The sequence below is a fragment of the Nomascus leucogenys genome, chromosome 6 (genome assembly GCF_006542625.1).
Source record: "Nomascus leucogenys isolate Asia chromosome 6, Asia_NLE_v1, whole genome shotgun sequence".
Lineage (NCBI taxonomy): Eukaryota > Metazoa > Chordata > Mammalia > Primates > Hylobatidae > Nomascus > Nomascus leucogenys.
The window spans coordinates 35,230,667-35,243,685 of NC_044386.1; the positions used below are offsets into that span (position 1 = coordinate 35,230,667).

The window sequence follows — 13,019 nt, forward strand, 5'->3', positions numbered from 1 at the left end:
GAGTTATTATATCATATCATTCTATAGATGAAGATGTGAGTTATAAGGTAATGATTGTAGAACCTTCAGTACAATACCTGGCACAGAATGAGAGCTTAGTAAGTGGTTAGTATGATTCACATTGCAAAGATGTGTGTTTGCTGCCCTTGGCTGTGCATGGCAAAAGGGGCAGGTGCTGTACAGATTTGTTTTACGCATGCAAGTTTTTTTTTTTTTTTACTCTTTATGTTGCCTCTGTTTTTTTCCTCTCTCCAGGGACAACCTGATCATCAGGCAATTTTTGTAAGCATGTTTCAGAAAAGTTAAACCTCTGTCCCAATCCAGGATTCAGGGCATCTGTTTTCATCAAAATGTTGATTTTCCTGCATGTCCCTCTTGCTGATTAAGGCTCAGTGGAGAGTGCCTAGTTCTAGTGTAAGCACAGACAGCTGAATCTACAAGGTGACTTTTTAATCGTTTAGAGGAAGCCACTTTTATCCTTGCATGTACTCCTTCATCTCACACGGCAGAGTAGCGTTAAGGGGAACCTCTCTGAAGGTTGAAGTAATTTAAGCTCTGATTCAAGAGTAAGTAAAACAGATTGAAAAGGAGAGAAAATATTTAACAAGTGAGCACCTCTGTGGAGGTAGCTCCCCCTCCTCTTACCTCCTCTTTTCTCACTCCCTTATTTCCTCTAACAATTCCAGATTGCGTTTTCAGTAAGATAGGATCGATTACCTTAAAAGGTAGATTTGGTTTTCTGGATTGAATGCTAAACCGGGGAGTGAGCTGACAAATGGTTAATCTGATTTAACTGATAAAATGACCAAAATACCCTGGCTGATAATGTGGAGTTGGGCTGCATTGTTTGATAATCTGCCTTATCGAAGCTTTAAATTTGGCAGCATTTCAAGCCCACCTTATCTTTTTCTTAAAATAATACCCTCCAGGTTTCCTCCTGGAAAAGAAAATAGTAAAACAAATCAGGGCAATTTGGTAAATTTTTTAGAGTTAGAAATAGAAAAGGATGTTTAGGGTGGTGGTCTTGACACTTTTTGATCATGCATACCATCAGTTAAAAAATATTTGAACAGGCCGGGCACGGTGGCTCACGCTTGTAATCCTAGCACTTTGGGAGGCTGAGGCGGGCAGATCACGAGGTCAGGAGATCAAGACCACGGTGAAACCCCGTCTCTACTAAAAATACAAAAAAAAATTAGCCGGGCGTGGTGGCGGGCGCCTGTAGTCCCAGCTACTCGGAGAGGCTGAGGCAGGAGAATGGCGTGAACCCGGGAAGCGGAGCTTGCAGTGAGCCGAGATTGCGCCACTGCACTCCAGCCTGGGCGACGGAGCAAGACTCCGTCTCAAAAAAAAAAAAAAAAAAAAAAAAAAAATATATATATATTTGAACATGCACCAATATATGTATATTTATGTATTTATAAATTATACATATGCTACTATACTAATATATCATGTACATTATAAAATCTCACAGAATTTTAAAGGAGGAGATAAAACAGAAATAGAGTTCATGTGTTTTCTTCTGGCATCTCAGTGGATTGTCTTGCTGTCCCCTGTGATGCACCACCACCCCGCTTTAGAGTCCACTGGTTGACCCAGAACTTAGAGAAAACTTACAGGAATCAGAAGACTTGTTCCTGCTCTCTCATCAGAGCAAGGGTCACCTGGGGCGAAGTCACTGATCTTTTCTGAATTTCTCTTCAACTATAAAATGAAGGGATGGGGCCGGGCACAGTGGCTCATGCCTGTAATCCCAGCACTTTGGGAGGCTGAGGCGGGTGGATCAACTGAGGTCAGGAGTTCGAGACCAGCCTGGCCAATATAGTGAAACCCCATCTCTACTAAAACTACAAAAAAATTAGCCGGGTGTGGTGGTAGGCGCCTGTAATCCCAGCTACTTGGGAGTCTGAGGCAAGAGAATTGCTTAAACCCTGGAGGCGGAGGTTACAGTGAGCCGAGATCGTGCCATTGCACTCTAGCCTGGGCAACAAGAGTGAAACTCCGTCACAAAAAAAAAAAAAAAAAGGACTAGCAATGGTTCTCAACTGGGGGTACCATTGTCCCCTCCTGGGCATTTTGGTGGACAAGCATCAGGGATGCTAACTTTCCTGCAGTACACAGGACAGATCCACATAAGGAAGATTTGTCCAGCCTCCAAAGCCAGTGCTGCCCCTGCAGCAAAACTCTGGAAAATAACTTCCTGTGACCACTCAGAGAATAGAAATCCCTACAACTCCTCCCTCCACCCTGCTCTGCACAGCCGTCCTCAGCGCATTGGAGGAAGGATGCTTGGAAGATAGCACTTTTCTGTTTCTCTGGTGCCTTCCACTGGACAATGCTAGGTGGTCCCAACTGCCACTAAGGCAACTGAGGCCCAGCCTTGACTTGTAGAGTCAACCGTGAGGTTGAATCCAAGTTTACTAGCTATTAATGAAGGTTGTTTTAGAATAATCATAGACTTTCAGTGTTGAATCTTTGGCCCAGAGAAGCTAAGTGGCATCCCCAAGACCACACAGCTAGGTTAGCAGCAGAACCTGGGTCTCCTGGCTCCCAGTCCAGTGCTCTACTCAATTCATGCCTCCTCTCAGCTGTGCTCATCTGAACTAGTGAATAGGACAGCCTCTAGCCTTATTTCCAAAGGCAAATGATCTGTATTTCTAGCAGTAGGAGGGGAAAGAACAGCATCATGTAAGGAGGTAAAGGCGAGGTCTGAAATCAGAGTCTGAGACTTCAGTTCAGAACAATTCAACATGATTTCGTCAATGCAGAGTGAAAAGTACGTAGTAAAGAATAGTCTTGCTGGGTGCGGTGGCCCACGCTTGTAATCCCAGCACTTTGGGAGGCTGAGGTGGGCAGATCATCTGAGGTCAGGGGTTTGAGACCAGCCTGACCAACGTGGTGAAACCCCATCTCCACTAAAAACACAAAAATTAGCTGGGTATGGTGGTGCACGCTTGTAATCCCAGCTACTCAGGAGGCTGAGGCAAGAGAATCACTTGAACCTGGGAGGCAGTTGCAGTGAGTCGGGATCGCATCATTGCACTCTAGCCTGGGCAACAAGAGTGAAACTCTGTCTCCAAAAAAAAAAAAAAAAAAGAGTCTCGTCTTTTCTTGGGCTCTTCTTACATGGTAACCCAGGTTGGTTTTGTATATTGTGTCATGTATTAGATAGATATAAGTCTAACAGGCCAGAAACTCAAATTAACAGTGTTTCTAATGAGATGTGCATTTACATTCCCCCCATGGAACTGTCTGGAGGTCACCTTCTGGTGGCTTCACTTGATCAGAGAGCCAGGCTCCTTCCAACCCATTGTTCTGCCAATCCCTTGTGCCCTCCTTCCCATGGTCCAGAATGGCTTACTTTGCCACATCCACGCTCTAGCCAATAGATGAGGAAAAGAGGAAAGGAAACACACTCCTTCCTTTTAAGAGATATCTCAAATGTTGGCCTCAGCATTCTCACTCACAACCTATTGGACAGAATCTGGCCATAGGGCCACACCTGGAGGGAAAGGAGGCTGAGAATGTAGTCTTTGAGTGGCCCAACTGAAATATGGGGATTCTATTATTAGAAAGGAGAGAACGGATACTGAGGGACGAGTCATCCAGGTGACAGACTGTGAATGGAAGGAATGGAAAAGGCAGTTGAACATCTGAAAAACCAGGTGCTCATTTCAGAACTAGTTAGTGATGCTGTGTCTATGAGTCAGGTGATTAGAACCATATAAAATCATGGTGTGTTTCATGAGGGAAATCAGACCAACTGTTGCCCACAAGGGCAGTTATAGAAACTCTCTGAATCCAGTCTCATTGTCTGTAAAATGCAGATAATAGGACTGACCTCTTAGAGTTGTTGTGAAGATTAAAGGAAATAACGGCATACAGAGATTTTATAAATTCCAAAATACTATATAAATGAAAACTATAATGATGATACCAATTGTAAGATGAAAGTTTGTTGTTCTGGCAATCTGTGAAGAAGACAAGAGTCCTGAAAGTCCCCCGAGCTTTCTCATTGGGCTCAGTGACCAGCCTTGATTTTCTCTTCTATAGATGTGAATTCACTACTCACATAAAGCCACCAGCGGTGTTGAGCAGACAAAGGGGTTTTGCATTTCAGAAAGAGCCAGGCAAACACCAAGTAGAGGGTATTTTGCAGCAAAGCACTCAGCTTCACCCAAAAAATGGTGGGGGAAGGGCCTAGGGGAGACTGTTGAGGTCACTCTGGCCTCTACTCCAAGAAAGCAATTCCCCCCACTCTGTTTCTCACTAACTTGTGTAGAAATGAAGTGCAGGAGAGATAAACATCTTGACTTGTCTTCAGACTTCTGCAAGGCAACAAAACAAAGCAAAAGACTGTTTCTCGACTTTGAAAAGAGCATGTTCAGCATCTGCCCTAGTTTGATGCAAGGCCTAAGTGGTGATGGTAAGACCTTTAAGGACAGAAATACAAAGATTTATGGTGTGTGGTATTTTACTACAAATTGCAAGGGTTATCACAAGTTACAATACATTGAGGATTCCATTTGAGAGGAGAGATGTCAGGGGAGGAAGTAACAGTGAAATCGCTGAATTCAACATGTTTCTGTGGCCCTGACCACTCAGTCCCCTCGATTTTTACCATCATGCCACTTTCCGGAGTGTCAGTGCAGGAAAAGAGACAGACGGGAAACAGCCGGCTTTTGGGAAGGTCACCCTCTACCCCTCGGAATGCACCCAAGCTGAGGGTAGCACTAATCTTCCATATCCAATAAAGAGTTCCAGAATTTTTTAATCTATATATGGAATCTATATATGGAATCTTCCACATCCAATAAAGAGCTCCAGAATTTTTCAATCTATATATGGAACTACAAATATGATTTTGCTTGGTTTTCAGTGGTAACATTTAAATTTCTGATACATTAACTTCCGTGGTCATAAAGTAGTAATAATCCAGTTTTCAGTGATTATGGTAAATATCGTTTGTTGTTGATTTAAACATTATTTAATATATTTTGTACATGTACTGGCCAATTAGAACTTGGGCATTTGTGTCAAACGGAGAAGGGCTCAAATCCCTATTTTGCCACTGACTAAATCTTGAGCAAATTGTGAACTTTTCAGGACTTAGGTTTTCTCCTCTGTAAATGAAAATAAGAGTGATACCTACCTCACAGAACTGAAGGAAGAATTAAATAAAGCTACACGTAGCCTTCTTTCCCTTTGTTCCTGAAACAGAGGAAACACCCATCACTGGTAATTAATGGTAGCTGTGTTTGGTATTAAGCGATATCTACAATACTCTCTGAATCCACATCACCACCCATACTTCCTCCAGCATCATGACTTCCCAGGAGTAAAGGATCCTAAAGCAAAAGCCTGGAAGAGTGCTGTGTTGGTTTGAAAGTGTTTCTGCTTCCTTGAGGAAAGCCTGGAGTGTTAGTCGGGAGAGGAGTGAGAACGGAAGGTTGGATCCACCTGCTGCCTCCAGTCTCTTAACCACCAAACTTGACGTGAAACCTGGAGACAGAAGGTGAAGCTCAGGAGCACAGATGTGAGGAAGTAGAGCCAGAGAGGGGATCTGAAGGCAGGTCCACATGTGCAGCAAAGGCCCCTTGTGAAGCCACATGTAGGATGGAGTGGAGGTGGGAGGGAGGGAGGCAGGGAGGGAGGGGCAGACTGAAGACCCAGGCAAGGAGTCAAAGGGGCTAGAACTCGGGCAACAAGGTGGAAATGGGACAAGGGAGCAAGCCTGAAAGGCATGGTGGGGTGGCTGGAGGGAGGTGGGCAGGAGAGTCAGTCGTGTCCCTGGAGGTGCTGATCCAGGGCCTGGGGCAGGAGTACTGATGCTGTGAGTCAAGATGCAGGGCTCAGTAGTATCAGCTGGCTTCTTGATGAGGTCATCTGTTTACGTGAGACATCTTGGCTTGATTTCTTTCTTTAATCATTCATTAGTTCATTTATTCATTTATCAGGAAGCATTGCTTGAGCATTTGCTAGATGTCTGGTAATACTATGCTAAGCTTTGGGATGCCAGAGGAATAAGAACTTGCTTACTGGCTTCAAGTGGGTGGGGACAAGGTGACAAATCAACTGCTAATTAAAATACAAGGTGAGCATTGCTCAGATTGAGGTGCACCAAGGACGCCAGGGCAGCCTAGAGGAGGGGCACCTAACCAGACTGGGGCGGGGCCAGATAAATGAGGTAATGTCTCAGCTGATCTGAGTCATGAAGAATGAGTAGGGGTGAGCCAGGCAGGAGTAGGGAGAAGGACATTTCATGTAGAGGGAGCAGCAGGTTCAAAGGCCCAGAGGCATTGAATGGCATAAATTTGAGCCCTGCCAAGTTCTTAAGTATGACTGGAATGTAGAAGGTAAGGAGGGGACATGGTACGGGATGATGCTGGAAGGATAAACAGGGGGACACAAACATGCTCTTCTGAGGGGTTTTACAGTGTGAAGTACATGATCAGATTGCGGATTTGGAAAGATAAGTAGTATAGCAGTGTGGAGTCCAGACTGGAGGTACAGGCAGGGCAACATTGGTGGCAGGGGAATCAGAGCCCATTGTCATATTTATGAGGACTTGGTCTTCAAGGGCTGTAAGGTTGAAATGACAGAAACACATTCAAGTGATATGAAAGAGGTGGAATCTGCCGCATGGGTAACTGATTAGATGGTGGTGAGGGGTGTAGGGTGAACTCATAGAGGAAAGCATCGAGAATTCTGGCCTTGGGTAATGAGAGAGAGAGAGAGAGAGAAGGCAAGCAGTGAAGCTGTGTTTTTGTTTGGTTTTGGCAGTAGGAGGAGGAATGATTAGTTGAGCTTTGGTTATGTTACACTTGGGTTGCTTGGTAGTCACTGGGTAGATGTTCAAGAGGCACTCACAAATCCATGCCTGGAGACCAGGAGGCAGGCCAGAGCTAGAGGTGCAGGGTTGGGAGGTGTCACCCGGAAGGTGGTGCCAGAAGCTAAAGGAATGGGAGATGAGTTTACCCAAGCAAGACTACGAAGGAGAAGAGAAGATGGTGACAGGGTGAACTCCTGGGAAAGACCAATCCTTAGAGGTAGCAGAGAAAGGGGGGTGGATGGAGGGTATTGGAAAGGAGCAACACGAGAAGTAGAAGGTGACCACAGAGGAGCAGAGTTGTGATTTCCAATGGAGCCAAGAGATTGAAGAAGCAAGGGTGGACAATGGTATTGAAAGCTGCAGTGAGTCATTAAAGACTGAGATGCACCCACTGGATTCTCTACAAAGTTGTTACGGTGTCTTGGTAAGAATATCTCAATAGGTTTGTAGTGAGAGTGGCAAGGTGGGCGTAAGTTCAGGAGTAAATAGGAGGTGAGGCAGCAAAGAGAACTTCAAGGAGGTTGCCTCTGAGGAGAGGACCTAGGGATGCATGTGTGGTAGGGAATTACTGTTTTTAAGGTGTGTGAGTCTTGAGCATAGTAAATACAGAAGGATCTGGTAGATACTGGATCTAGGGGGATCAGGACAATGAGAGGAGGGGGAACAGATGGGGCAGTTCAGGGCCTGAGAGGTGAGCCAAGCCCTAGAACAGCAGTTCACAAACCTGACTGCACATTAGAATCACCTGGAGGGCTTTAAACAGACGCCTGGTTCTGTCTCCCATAGATTCTGATTTAAGTCATCTGGAGTGGAGTTCAGGCATCAGTTGTTTAGATTACCGAGTGATTCTAATGTGTAATCAGGGTTTGAGAACTACTGTATTAAGTATTCATTATTATTTGTTGAATGCTTTAAAAAATTGTAGGGATGCCCTTAATTCTTCTTAGCAACAATAAATGTTCAAACATCTGCAAAAGAGATTGTGAAGAAATTATAAGACATGGTCCCTGCTCTCAAGTTGCTTATAATCCCGTAAGAGAAATAGTAACAGTTTTTAATAAATACAATGTAAATGTGTTAAAGTAGTGGCACAGTTTTCATTAGGGTAATATCACCAGACCCGCATGGTCAGGGAAGGTGTCAAAGGGAGGGCTTGGCCTTTGGAGTGGTCGGGGAGCCTGGGTAAGCAGAGAAGAGGAAGGGTCCCACATGCCCAAGACAATAATCATGACACTAATTTCCTGAGCACATCTTCCATACTGGCTACTTTACACACAGTATCTCAAATGTTACAATCATAGAAGATGGTTATATGTCATGCCTATTTTACAGAGGAAGAAACTGAGGCTTAATGAATTTAATATCAAGGACACAGCTAACAATAAGTGGCAGAATCAGGATTCAAGCCCAGGGCTGGTTGACTACAATGCAGTGCCCTTTCCACTACAATGGGCTGCTGCTTCCCACCGATCAGACCCAGGCTCCCAATTCCTATTTAGCGCTGTAGCTTTGAGGACACACCACTTTTGCCAAAGCTCAAGGTGGAGAAAGCCCTCTTCCACTGGGGCTTCCTGCTCAGGGCCCTTTGTGCAGGGGAAGTACACACACACACACACACACACACACACACACACACACACACACACACTTTTAAGAAAGTCTTCCGGTGATTCTGATACTGTTTAAAATTTGAGAACTAAAATTTCAGTCCCTACTTTATAGGTACAAATCAAGACCTCAGTTTCTTCAGCTGGGGCTTCCTGCTCAGGGCCCCTTGTGCAAGGGAAGTACACACACACACACACACACACACACACAGAGAGACACAGACATACTTTTAAGAGTCTTCCTGGTAATTCTAATGCTGTTTAAAATTTGAGAACTAAAATTCCAGTCTCTACTTTCTAGGTACAAATCAAGACCTCAGTGTGCAGCCGTAGCTATTCCCTGAGCATCTGAAATCTGCAAATGGAAGGAAGGAACTGGGGAATTCCAGCCTTGGAAAGAATCATTACCTGCCTTCCAGCAACCTAGTACTTTGATCAAAGAATTCTGATGTTCACGATGTTCACAGTAACATTTGCTAGTGTCAATGTATCCAGTTCTAGGAGCATGGATAGATTTCAATAAAGGGCCATCCTCCAGTCTTGGAAAATATGTCATGGCCATTTTTTTCTTGGCAAAGTTTAAAACTGGGCCAGTCCTAGACAAACAAAACATTCTCTGTGCCAAGCAATTTCACAGGGGCCTTGAGATATAAACCTCATGGAAATCATACAATTTGCCCAAACAGATCTACTGATTGTTAGCATCTTTCTTGTTTGGTCATTGACAGGAGGAAGTGATTGGAGATTTGAAACCAGGCACAGAATATCGCGTGAGCATAGCAGCTTACAGCCAGGCTGGCAAAGGGCGGCTGAGCTCTCCTCGGCATGTCACCACTTTGTCCCAAGGTAAAGTAGGTTCAAATTCATTAATAGGTGGCAGGCTGCTATCCATGCATCCTTCATTCAGCAAATATCAATAGGGACTTACTATGTGCCAAGTGCTGTGCTAGGCTCTGGGAATTCAGTAGAGAACAAAAGCAAGCACAGCCTCTGCCCTCTCAGAACTTAGTGGGGTGAGTCAAGACATTCCCTCATTAGTGTGTAGTCACAGAGTGTGATAGATGCTTCAGCACTGTAGAATGTACAACACAGGGATAAGGGAAGAATTCCCTGAAGAGATGACAACTAGTGGAGATCTGACAGGTAAGTAGGAATTAAGAAGGTGAGGAAGGGGAGTGGGAGAAGAGATTTATAGGCAAAGGGAATGCAACTAATGTTTATTGAGGTGGCACCAAGCTGGACAGTAGGGTACAAAGTTGGGTTGATGGTGGTCACTGCTGGCAGGGAGCTTTTTGTGGAAGGAGAAGCCAATGACAAATGAGTGACAGCAGCACTTCTTTTTTTTTTTCTTTTTTTTGGAGACAGAATCTCACTCAGTCACCCAGGCTGGAGTGTAGTGGCATGATCTTGGCTCACTGCAACCTCCGCCTCCCAGGTTCGAGTGATTCTTCTGCCTCAGCCTCCCAAGTAGCTGGGACTACAGGCACATGCCACCACACCTGGCTAATTTTTGCATTTTTAGTAGAGACGGGGTGTCACCATATTGGCCAGGCTGGTCTTGGACTCCTGACCTCCTGATCCACCCGCCTCTGCCTCCCAAAGTACTGGGATTACAGGCGTGAGCCTGGCGACAGTAGCACTTCTAAGGACTGCGCTGGAGGCTGTGGAGCACACAGGAGGGCACACTTCCTCTGCCCCAGCCTCGGAGGCTTTCAGAAAGAGTCCTACCTTTGGCCTGAGTTACAAAAAATGCATAGGATTTTGCTGGGAAGAAAAGACAGGAAAGGTCTCCCAGGCAGATGGAGTAGTGTGAACAAAGGCTGGGAGATGTGTGTGTCTGGATGTGATCAGAAACAGCGGTCACTTGAAGTGATGGGATCATGGGTGACTCCTAGATCTTTACATAGAAGGGCATTTCCCAAATGACCTACCATTACTATGCATTCAGATTGCCAGGGGCAAAACACACAGAGAAAAGAATGATTGGCAGTGATTCTAAGCATTTAATTTTCCTTGAAGGTAAATATCAGTTCTGACAATGCAAACAGAGATGGAAGGCTGTTAGGAGTTGAGAATGTGATAGAAGGTTTTCCAGGGAACTTACCACTGTGTGTCCCAGGATCAGTGGCTGGGACATAATTAACTGGATTTGCAGTCAGGGGTGCAGCGGGGAGAAAGGAAGACCAGCTCTCATTGACTTGCACCTCACATGGTGATCAAGTTGTGATTATGTTTTTATATTTGTTTGGTTTGGGTTTTGAGGCTGTTCTGAACAGAGATATTTTGGGTATAGGAAGCACTCGTGCTGTTTATGTATTATATTAAACCTCTCCAACAGCTGAGACCACCAGCCTAGTCTAGTTGTGTTTGTCATCCCACCTAGATTCCTGCCTGCCTCCTGCGGCTCCCCAGCAGCCACATGTCATTGTGGTTTCGGATTCTGAGGTGGCCCTGTCTTGGAAACCTGGAGCAAGTGAAGGAAGCGCCCCTATTCAGTACTATTCTGTGGAATTCATCAGGTAAGTCTGTATGTCACATTCAAAAGCCAAATGTGTGCCGGGCGTGGTGGCTCACACCTGTAATCCCAGCACTTTGGGAGGCTAAGGTGGGCAGATCACAAGGTCAGCAGTTCGAGACCAGCCTGACCAACATAGTGAAACCCTCTCTCTACTAAAAATACAAAAATTAGCTGGGCGTGATGGCACGTGCCTGTAATCTCAGCTACTCAGGAGGCTGAGGCAGGAGAAACCCTTGAACCCGGGAGGCAGAGGTTGCAGTGAGCCGAGATCATGCCATTGCACTCCAGCCTGGGTGACAGAGAAAGACTCCGTCTCAAAAAAAAAAAAAAAAAAAAAAAAAAGCCATATGTGTAGATGTCAGAATTCCAAGCCTGATGTAAGACAGTGAGGAGAGTCACCTCCAGGTCTCTACCACATGTAATTTAAGAGCGAACAGAGGCTTGGAAGCCCATGTATATACTTGGGCCAGTAATGATCCCCACACCTCTTTGTTGGTTTGTTGGTGGGTCATCTGGTAAACCTATCTGTATCACATATCTCTTCCTCATTTCCCTGGCACAATCAGAGACTGTTCTAGGCTCTGAAAACTCCTGAGGTACCATTTCTGATAAGCCTGCCTACATTTCAAGCATGAGCCTTACCCTCCTGGCTTTGAAATATTATATATGAAAGTAAATATTTGATGCTGCCGTTTCTTAGGATTAGGGGAACAATCTTTTAAAAACAAGGACAACCCATTTTTCTTTCACATCCGTATTGCCCCCGGACAAGTGTCTTGGTTTGGCCTCAAAGTTTTTCTTTCATCTACCTCTCCATTTCTTATTATTCGGCTTAGCAGAGGGTAGAGAGTGATTGGAAATTCTTTACAGATATTAAAGCCTTGATTCTCAATTCAGTGCTGCTATGTAATTTTAAAGAAAGAGAGAAAGGAAAACAAAGGTCAACAAAAAGAACTCCCAATCTAAGGTATTTCCTATGGACTCTAGTTGCTGTTTGATTTTGAATGGAAGCGGTGGCTGGTGAGTGAGTCTGAAAACAATGTTTGTGGAGTTGGGATTCTCTACATTGAAGGTGATGGGGCTTCTCTGAGGCCTGCTGCTTTCTGCATTCATAAAGAGACTGGTTCGGGACCTCATTCCTAAGGCTCTCTGAAGCTGGGACAAAGGATTCTCCCAAGATTTGATTAGCTCTACTTCTGTGTCTTGACTTCCTAGCCTATTCCTTGGTAATGGAAAGCAGATATTTGTTTCTTCAGAGGTGAGGTACTGCACTGAGTCTCTTTAATTCTTGCGTACAGAGTGTTTCACACAGGACTTGGTAAATTGCTAGTGTCAGAAGTGTGAAAGGAGAAGATGAGGCAGTAATGCATCAGCTCCTGTAACTGTAAAGTCCAGCAGCAAATCTAAATTCAGGGGAGGCTAGATCCGTGTCAACTCAGCGGTCTGACTCCATGCGCCTCTCTGCTTTAGTGGCTTCATTTTAGATGGGCTTTTCCCATATGGTGGCAAAATGGCCAGCAGGCAGTCAAGACCTGCAGTGACCAGCCTAGCTCCCTAGGAAGGAGAGTGGCTTTCTCCATGGACCCAGCAAAATCTCAATATTTATTCTCATTGGCCAAGCTAAGTCCCTTTCCATCCTTTGCACAAGTCACTGTGACCCGAGTGGGGAGAATTCATTGATTGGTCAGGCACTGGTCATATTCCAAGCTCTGGGATTAACAACTGGTTATTCACTCAAACCTGGAGTATGTGGATTGAGTATTCAAGAGGATCGGATCCTCAAAGGAAAATTGTGGCACAACTACTGGAAAAGAGGGGAGCAGATTCTAAGAATTTTTTTTATAATGCCTACTGCAAAGCCCCAGAACAATGCTTTGCATTGAAGATAATCTACGCCCCTGCCATTGAACAGATTCTGTAGGCAAAACCTGGAATATCCCTAAAAAAAAAAAAAGATTCTAGTCCTGGTTCCAATACTGGTTAAATGTGCTACACTGAAAATCCTAAAACTTCAGCCTTCTCATCTGTAAAACTTGGGGCAAAACTTAACATTTATAAT

At 44.8% G+C, this 13,019-nt stretch overlaps 1 protein-coding gene across 3 annotated transcripts in view; it reads left to right on the forward strand.

Annotated features, from left to right (window-relative positions):
• EGFLAM (EGF like, fibronectin type III and laminin G domains) overlaps window positions 1-13,019 on the forward strand; it is a 199,900-nt gene that overhangs the window by 74,769 nt on the left and 112,112 nt on the right. For 2 of the 3 annotated variants that reach the window (XM_030813998.1, XM_030813999.1), the window contains exons 4-5: window positions 9,171-9,288; window positions 10,826-10,961. In XM_030813998.1, the coding sequence (XP_030669858.1) occupies window positions 9,171-9,288; window positions 10,826-10,961 (254 nt within the window). Of the gene's footprint in view, window positions 1-255; window positions 283-9,170; window positions 9,289-10,825; window positions 10,962-13,019 lie in introns of all 3 variants that reach the window. The other variant, XM_030814000.1, reaches the window with a different exon arrangement.